Source organism: Mercenaria mercenaria, unplaced genomic scaffold (genome assembly GCF_021730395.1).
Source record: "Mercenaria mercenaria strain notata unplaced genomic scaffold, MADL_Memer_1 contig_862, whole genome shotgun sequence".
NCBI lineage: Eukaryota > Metazoa > Mollusca > Bivalvia > Venerida > Veneridae > Mercenaria > Mercenaria mercenaria.
Window position 1 is genome coordinate 56153 of NW_026463772.1, and position 10087 is coordinate 66239.

General features: G+C 32.8%; 1 protein-coding gene across 1 annotated transcript; it reads right to left on the reverse strand.

Annotated features, from left to right (window-relative positions):
• Window positions 1-218: 218 nt before the first annotated feature.
• LOC123554304 (uncharacterized) lies at window positions 219-9968 on the reverse strand. The gene is made up of 5 exons (XM_045344364.2): window positions 9171-9968; window positions 7923-8547; window positions 3473-3626; window positions 2751-2834; window positions 219-1760 (listed from the first exon to the last, which is right to left on the reverse strand). The coding sequence occupies exons 2-5, from the start codon at window positions 8286-8288 to the stop codon at window positions 1363-1365; spliced, it is 1002 nt and encodes a 333-aa protein (XP_045200299.2). The 5' UTR covers window positions 8289-8547; window positions 9171-9968; the 3' UTR covers window positions 219-1362.
• Between the last annotated feature and the right edge of the window lie 119 nt (window positions 9969-10087).

Genomic DNA, 10087 nt, shown 5'->3' on the forward strand with positions numbered 1-10087 from the left:
CAACATATCTTTAAAACTCACCAAAATACACATTGCAAGGAAGGAAAATCATGACAGAAACAAAATAACTTTCTTAGCCTGTAACATCTTGGGAAAATATAAATTTGGGTTGATATTTGACCATATATCAATAACTGAAAAGTTAATATCTGCACCTCTGTGTCAGTCCTATCTATTTACTATACAAAACCAACAACAGACACTGTTGTGCGATTTGCGGGACATATTTATTTGGTGACGACATATTATTAAGCAGACAAGCCGTAGATACATGCGAATTAATCAAACATAATATGTATATGTTAAAAAAATAATCTTCGAATATGTTTTACAAGTTCACGTGACATTCATAAAAGATTTCCAAAACGTGGTCGACTCGCCCAGGAGAAACCAGTGTTTGGAAACCTGTGCCCCTTCATCACATGTGTTTTACCACTGAATGTTGGGCTTCATCCTTGAAAGATCTTTTATAAACAATATGTCAGAACTCTTGATAAACTACATTTCCTCAACACTGAGATTATTAATTATTATGTAACGAAGTACATGTTACAATAACATTCCTCTTAAGTTAAACATTGAATTTAAATCTAATGAGGTCACCACAAAGAGTGAATCGCTAGAACTGATTTCTTACCGCCGAAAATCTTGTTTATATCTGATCTCGAAACACTCCAGCAGTCAAAACAGGTTTTGAAATATACTCCGCTATACGATGTACAAAAATTATAAATGATGTTTGCAAGTTGTATGAAACCACTTCTTTTATGTGTATTTTGTGACATTTTACAAACGAGTATATGTCGTTAAATATATAAAATTATGTTTTTGCACAATTCGATTTTATTGAACCTTTAGTAAATTACGAACGAAACAGTTTCCCAAAATGTGGATGAAATTTAGTAAGTATACAATAAAACTATGAAAATACCCAGTAAGCGTCAGAAATGTAGATTAGTATATAATTTATTTCCGGACCTCCGTGGCAGAATGTTTACGATCGTTGACTTTTAATCACTTGCCTATTACAGTTAGAGTTCGAGTCTTACTCAATTAGTTAAGCCCAGCTGACTTGCCTAAAGTTCGATGGTTCTATCCAGGCGCTATTCCGTGCCTTTAAAACACCCTTTTCGATGGGAATATAGTATCTTTGTCCACCATAAAAAGCTAACAATCTACCTATGAAACAGTCAATATAACTTAAAACCAAACGTCAAAAACAAAATATTTGGATTTAATACAACAAGAAAAGAATTGTTTAACAGCAACAAATATGTACATTTTACAGCAAGGGATGATACAACAAATTTCTTTCATCCCATATATCTGCTATATATTTTATTATCAACGAAAGCCGTCTACTCATATTTTTAATTCCATCATCCGTAAATTGTTTGCACAGTGCCCAGTTGCAGCTATTCCGTTTGTATCAATGTTTACAGATTGCAAAGTATCCGAAGTTGGAAGTTCACCTCGTGGAGGTGCTGCAACAACATTATGTCCGTTATCAGAGATTTGACCAAAAGCTATGTTGACAGGAGCACGTGTTTTCTCTACAACTGATTGGAGTTTTTCACTTAAAAGTTTCTGTTGACAACCCTCAAGGGCCTGAAATACATGTATTATTGCAGCATCAGGAGTTGCTTGTCTCCAGTGAATCATTAGCTTGTACACAGCCTCTTGAGATTTACTATGCGCCTCAATGAGAGCATTATCCATATCCGGTTCAACTGTTTCATGCAGCTCAGAATTTGTCTTCCCTAAAATGAATAAATTACTCTGTAAATAATAGACAAGTCTACAATTTGCCTCAGTTAAACCACTTAGTACATTAACAATTGGTCGCGAGAGTACAAAACCTATTTAGATCTATGTCTAGGTCTGGCATGAATGTCAAAACATTTATAACCTGTTCATAAAAAGGTTTGCCTCTTCTAAAAACAAGATGTAACGTTGATGATGTTCTTAAAAATGATATATAACATTGAGAATTATTTGTTCATACTTTACGATCTGTACATAGAACTTACTGACTCAGTTTTATTTAAGAAATAATTTATAGCAAAATAGTGTTTTATCACTATTTATGCACGACGGGTGGTTATACGTCGGGCGTAATAATTTGACGAGGGCGCAGCCCGAGTAAAATTATTTGTGCGACGTATTACCGCCCGAGTGTATAATAGTGTTAAAACACGGATTTGTTATAAATTATTTCGATTCTAATGTCCTTAATCTAAAACAGTAGATAAAATAAAGGAGCGCTCTTTCTTGGTCGCAACAAAAACTTTGACGTCACCGCACGTAAACGTGACGACATTCTAGTGTAAGGGTGTTTTAACCGGGACAAGCATATTAGAATTATAAGTACCAAACAAATTAAATAACTTTCTACATTTCGAAAAGAGGATATAAATCCTTTGTAACATAACGGGTTAAAAGTTCAAACGTCCTGAATAAAATCAATTTACTGATTTTTTTAAAATGATTATCACAGTTTTAAATCTGTCACCCATGTACACACATATAACCTCGTTGTCCTACAATTGTATGTATTGCTGAAATGTCCTAACCACTATTAGTATTTTTTGGTTGACTGCATTGTAGTATGCTTCCTAAGGATCTCATTGATTTAAATATCATGTATTAGAGCTACTTGACGAAGGTAATGCATTACTTGACGAAAGTAATGTTCGTACTGGGAAACGACTTTATAAAACAGTCAATAAATAAGTGAAAGTATCACTTACATGTCAGTCTTCTGTAAACCATCTTGAACTTGTCCCATGACAGATTACGAGACATAAAAGTATTTACTTCTAGCCAAACTGAAACTGAATACAAGAGCGGTCATTTGGATAAGACAAAAGGATAAGACGAAATGTCTATTATGGCATCTGTGACCATTTGTTAAACTAGAACATTTTGCTTGAGTTGAACACATTTAAAGTAAGTAAAACATCAGTAACTAGCAAAGAAAACACTAAACAATTAAATCTTTATTAAAGATTTTGTGAAAAGCGTTTGATGCGTATAGACTTAATATCCTAGCAATATGTTCATAAAATATTTTCAGTGTCGTCTGATTTTTAAAATGAAATTTTGTCATTTATATCTAGATTGCATGTTTAAAATAAAACTTGCGTTATGTTAATGTGTATTTTAAGCTGCTTCCAGTGTTAAATGTAATTAAGTCTTGACGTTCTAGGAGAAGTTGCTATCAAAAGTAATCTCAAAGTCAGTTGTGATCAATAAATGTTTTGGACAAGGTAACATTTTTTTTATTTAATTGAGCCACTGACAATTATCAAAAGAGCGTTTACTAAAATATTCCTTTATCGTTTTAATGAAAACTTTTTTCACTATTTCAATAACTAACTCTAGTAAACTATTTGTTTGTTTAAAATGAAGTTAGATACTCTTAGGGTTAAAAGTCAAATGTATCATAATAAAACTAATGTGGAAATATTACCTTCTGCAGCTGAACTACTAGTAGGTGGCCTTACTGAGCTTGCTTGTGTTGTTGTTGGGACGTAATTTCCATCTGGTTGAGTTCCTCTACCTAAATCATCTATCTCAGAACAGACATTTGTCCTTGTGGTAAGATCTGCATCACCTGGGTCACTCTATCGTAGAAGATTATAAAATTCATCAAATAAACTAGACATTGCTTTGGAAATGGCACAAGTCTACCCATACCGCTTTATTTAAAATGGCGAAATGAATGAATATGCAATATCTGAGCATAGCTAAATAGAAAACGTGGAAACTCCAAGACATGTGCTGGGTGATATAAAAACATAAATGTTACGCAGTGCAATATTTATGACACAAGTAAATTGTTTTGGAAAATCGAAAGGGAAATTGCTAATATCAAAAACCGAGAGCCATGGTGGCCTTATATTTCTCACATGGGTGCCATTGCTCTTAACTCAGGGTCAGTTTCATGTAGAACTGACCTAAGTACAACATACATTACTTTGTATACCAAGTTTGTAATTGTATGTGTAGATAATATCAGAGTTACACCATTTGTACACTATACATAGAAGTGATTACTAAATCAAGAGCAAACAACAGTACGACATCATCAGAATATCTGACTGGACATTGATTCTATACCAAGTTTGTAATATGTATGTGTAGATAATATCAGAGTTACACCATTTGTACACTATACATGGAAGTGATTACTAAATCAAGAGCAAACAACAGTACGACATCATCAGAATATCTGACTGGACATTGATTTTTACAAGTATACGCATTCTGTGTAAATGCGATAATGACTCCTTCAGAAATGAACGTGCAAGAGTCTGATATTTGTTGATAACTCACGGGCATACAACTCTTAACCTGCTACTTTGATCAGGTGAAAAACATGTCGTTGGTATACACATAACGTGTAAATATGATTAGGATTGGTTAAGGAATTAAGGTGTTGAAATATAAACAAAGTGAAATAATACATTTTAGATAAATAAATGACACAAAAATCTGAACTTGCCATATCGGTCATTATTAATCTTAAACATGTTCTTATAAGTAAAATATTCTTTGTAAAGATTAAAAAAAATTGGTAAAGAAATGATGGTGATAGAGTGTAAAAACAGTGATATAATGGGACTGGTGTAAATTAATCCAATAATATTTTTCTACAACTATTTTTTTTTCATACTCTGTGAGCTTGAAGAACATTAGTTTAAGACAAAGCAAAGGTTACCGTTTTAATTTTATAGGGCATTTTCTTCACCCTTGTTTAAGCAGTTCTGAAATTTAGTAAAATTGAGAAATGGAGGTACTTTTTGAAACATATAATATCCCGCTAAATGTTATAAGGATTTCAGGTCTTACAGGTCACTATAGATATGAATACATTATGATATCAGTATTATATAAGCATAAATGTCACTTACTAATCTTTTTTTCATTTATACATGTTAACATAATTACTCCATTCACTTTTTATCAATGGAAAAAAGTATTTAAATGTGAAAAAAAAATCAATTGCTACGATTTTAGAAATGTTTTGCTGCTTTTATGACAAACAAGAATGCATCAAAATGAAAAGAAAAGTTTGGGTAACCGTCCATCTAAGAAATATATTTAGAAAAAAAACCTTTAAATGCTGGTGAATTTTGATATTTTTAGTTTTTTAGTTCTTCTTGTCTGGATTTATTCTTCTAATATTAAGTTCTTTGTTGAAAACTATTACTTCAGTTGTAGCTTATCATTATATAAATCAATCAGAAAATTCCAGAAATAAACCTGGTCTACTTAAATTGATATTTGAAATTACCAGACCAACAATAAGGGTAAAAACAAATTTTCGCAACAAGTAGAATCTTTTTGGTCAAACTGTATATTATTTGCCATATTTTGATCATTTGGCATTTAATTATTATCAGCATAAATTTTGTTAGAAAGAAATATTCAAAGAAACATTTTTCAAAATGGCGGATATTTAAAAAAACCGCTCGTACATGATTAAATACAATCAGATCAATAGTATTGGCCGAACAGACCACATATACACATATTGAACTTTCAATTTTTTCAATAATCGGTATTATCGATTTTTTGACACATTAAATAAAGAAGGATAAATTCGATTTATTCGTTATATCTTTAAAATGGTTTATTACCTTTTGCGGAAATAATCTAGAAACCATATTAGGGGGGTAATAAATTGTAATGATGGGGACTGATAACGGGTATTTTGCACCTATATGACACAAATTATGCTTTTCGTCGGCTACTTCAAATTTAGAGTTATACCTCGCAACAAATAAAGATTCTTAAATAATATGCTCATGTTAAATTATATAATGCGAAGTAACATAATCCTACTGCAAAGGAGTAAATGGCATAATTATGTCAAATCTAAAGTCACTGGCTTCCAGATTTAGGCTAAAAATGATCTGTCTTTAAAAGTGAATATATGATGAACATATAAACACGAGTTTTTGTTTCTTGACTATCTTAAAAATGTCAAAAAAAGTATTATGATGATAAGACAATTTACATCGGTATCCCGTTACAAACGGCTTTCAATTCTAAATGCAACTTATTCTTATATGTTTCCATAACTTATGAAAAAAAGAGAGAGACAGAAAAAAACGTGGCTCCAGTAAGATCTTTTTGCCTACATATTTACTGACGTTTTTCTACCACCAGTAAAAACAAGTGTCCATTGAGCCATTAATTAGATATAGCTTAAGGCAATAAATATCGATTTTATTGAAAACATGGTTTATGGACCCCCGCTAAATTTCAGAGATGGACGTAAATGTACGGAAGATTACGATCAAAGTTAAGAGATTATCGATTTTTTCAGCAAGGCTTACCAGCAGTCGCGTTTAGTACAGAAAGTTCGATATGACAAGAAGCTGCCCTGACAAACTTTGGTGACAGACAGCACAGAATTAATATATCTCTATATATACTGCAATAACAGAATGTCTTTCGCTACTGAATGCCTGATACAATATTTTCACGAATAGCACAACCACGAATGAAAGTGTGAAACCATTCATGAGTGAGGGACATTTTAAAAAAAAATATATATATACATATTACCTATGCAAAACCACGCAAAACGTCATAATGTTACAACAATTACGTACGGCAATTTCTTTCCTATGACAGTTACAGCTTTCTTATATATTTATTTTCATACATGAAAAATACTTTTGTATTTTTCATAAGAACTTCTAATTATCTATAATTTGTATTTTTTGCTGCGGGGCCTTTGTGGCCATTTGGTAAATGTCTAAGACCTCGAAACGCTTGACCATGACCGCTGGGAGTAAGAGCCGTGATAGGTCGCCAAAACTGATAAATACGTAATTAGAGGTAACGTTATAAGTATCAAAGCGTTTTGTTCTTAGGTACTACATTGCCATGTAATACAACGTCTCCCAATGAAAGGCACTTAATTTTCTCTACTGCAGTTTAACATAATGATCTGATATCTGTTAATGATGTATAAACAATATTGTACTATACATACAATATGTTGTAATACAACGCTTGGATTAAAATTTGCATATACAAAATCTACTGTTGTTGAGTGTTTTAAAACAACTATAAATATATTTAATTTCAATTTTGATAACATTTCATTTTTAAATTGGTGAGGAAATATGAGAAAAAAGTGAAATCATCTTACTAAAGGGGAGTAATTCTTAAAAAAAAAAAGACATCAACATTTTTTTTAATTGATGAGCTTTCATATAATATTTTACAGACTGGACTGGAAAAGATCAATATTGACGTTTGACCTTTTGATGTGACCTTGACCTTTGCACTAAGGGTCTGGGTATTGCACATTACAAATTGTTTCATTATGGGGAACATTTGTGTCAAGTAATATCAAAATCCCTTAATTGATGACAGAGTTATGGAATAGAAAGTGACCTTGACCTTTGAGTTAGGGATAAGGGGCTGTCTCATTATGGAAAACATTTGTGCCAAGTAATATTAAAATCCCTTCATGGATGACAGAGTTATTGACCATACAGGAATTAAAACTTTATCGACCTTCGACCTCCAAGTGTGACCTTGACCTTTGAGCTATGGGTCTGGGTGTTGAGCATGACACATCATCTTATTATGGGGTACATTAAAATCCCTTTAAGGACCGGACATGAAAAAAGCCTGGTGATCTTTGACCTCCAAGTGTGACCTGGACCTTTGAGCTTGGGGTCCGGGTTTTGCGTATGACACCTAGTTTCATTATGGAGAACATTTGTGCTAAGTAATATTAAAATCCATTGATGAATGATAGAGTTATGGGCCATAAACGAAATTGCGGATGGACGGACGGAATGACGGACGGAAAAGCGCAATCCTATAGTCCCTGAAAATGGTTTTCAACCAGTAGGGGACTAAATAATGACATATGTATTGAAAATAATTACCATATTCTCTCTAGAAGTGCGTGTCGATAAGGACACCCGTTGAACTCCGTGCCTTGGCAAAACACCAGCGGCATCCATACTTAAATCAACAGTTTCACCTTTTACAACGCTTGAGGTAGCAGATCCGTCACCTAGCTCCGACCTATGCGCTTCAGAATACTGAGATTTCTTTTTCATGTCCTTTATTTCTCTTGAATTCAGTCTCCCTTGCAACATCTCTGCATGGTTGTTAGAATATTTTTTTCGAGTATCGTTTTCAGGCGTTGCACGTGAGGTATAATGTTTTGATTTCTGCACTTTGTCACCGATTGCTTTCTGGTCCTCATCAGTAATATCGATTTGTGTTTCAAGTCTTACTCTGAGCATTTCTGTACTTTTGTTCGAACGATCACTTAACAAGTCTTTGTCAGAAGCTTCACTTGAGGTACATTAATTTTGCGAGGAAGTAGTTCTAAACGTACCGTTACTTTTAGAGTCATCATCAGAATATTGAGAATGAATATTAAGATCACGTGCTGGTTGATGAAATCCCTTAGTCATTGAATTATGTGTGATCTCATGAGGAATGTCAACTTGTTTTAGCTTACTATATGTACTAGTTACGTTTCCTTTGTTTCTTCTTCGTCTAATAAAGAAATGTAAATCATAAGGAAGACTTTTAACACAATCTAAACAGTAACAAAATATATAATTATAACCAGAGGTTTCAATTAACAGCATTTAAAAAAAAAGTCTTTTCACAAAGTGTACATTATAACAATTACTATTCTGTTTGAAATTCGAAACTATGTACAACAACAATCTGACTAAAGTACTCGATCTTCCTAAATACCAATGCAGATAAATTTAATATGACCGAGTTCTACATTTCCAGCATTCTTTAAACTACATTGCGACAGGGTACATAGAACGTGTACAAGAAACTAAATAGAATATAATACGGGTTTTACAGGAATTAAGCACATGATTTTACTTGATTATGGATCATTCACTAAGTGGATTTTCATTTTGCAACTTTATACATCACAGACAAATGCTTTTAATTATATGAAATTATTCAGTAGAAGTTACGAGTGAGGCTACTATTTTCAAGAAGTGGTGTATCTTTTATAAATTGTATACAGCCCTTGCTTCGTTTCCTTTGCCATTTTTGGTACAAATACAAAACCGTTAAAAATCGTTTTCATTTTGTCAGAAAATTAGTAACATGGTATTTATACATTATGGAAGTTATTTATACATTGTTACCTGCAAAACCAGCATCCCAACACTATAGCGCTGACGACTATAACTGGTACCAGAACTGAAACTACTGTCTCTAACACCTTGCCTTTACCACAATCTACGGATATTCATGCAAATATAACAGAAGGATAGTGTGTAGAAATAAAACATCTATACTTGTAAATGATAACACGCAAAACCAAACCAAAAACAAATTTAATGCATTGTATATACTATGCACTGTCCTAGAAAGAAGATATAGTAGCAGCTACAGGACAGAAAAAGACTATATTATCATAATATAAACATGGTCGAGCTTTAAACTGAGGGTTTCAACAAGGTATTTGACCGAGATTAATATATCTTGTGGAAACCCCGAGATTTAAACCTAAACCATGGTGTATAGAAGATAATGTACGAGTTTCTGTACTTTGCGTTTCATCGCAAAGGAAGATGTTTTAATAAACTAGATCTGCGTCCACAGGACACTGGTGCCTCGATTTCCTGTCACCGACATGGTTTCATGACTCTAGGTGAAATATTTTAAGACATATGCAACACAACACAAACTTAAGCAGTTCATGTGTATTTTTTATTAAGTCAAGGACCATAACTATGGTCTGGTTGAGTAAAAACAGGTTTTTTATATATCAGCACAGTTTTGTCTAATAATGTGTGCACCCATGTTGATTATGCTGTAAAGTGCAAGGGAAAATTGAGGCACCATGCGATAAGCAAATTGTATTGTATAACAAGAAAACCGTCGGAGGACAGCTACGCTCGACTTTTCAACAGTCTTGTCATTTAAAAAAAATTAAAGTCGAAAAAAAAGGCATAGCTTTGTAAATATGCAAAACAGCTTATATACAAAAACTTAACCAAAACTTGCCAAGTCGAAAAAGGGAAATAATATTGAAAAATTACAAACAGAATTATGGAAT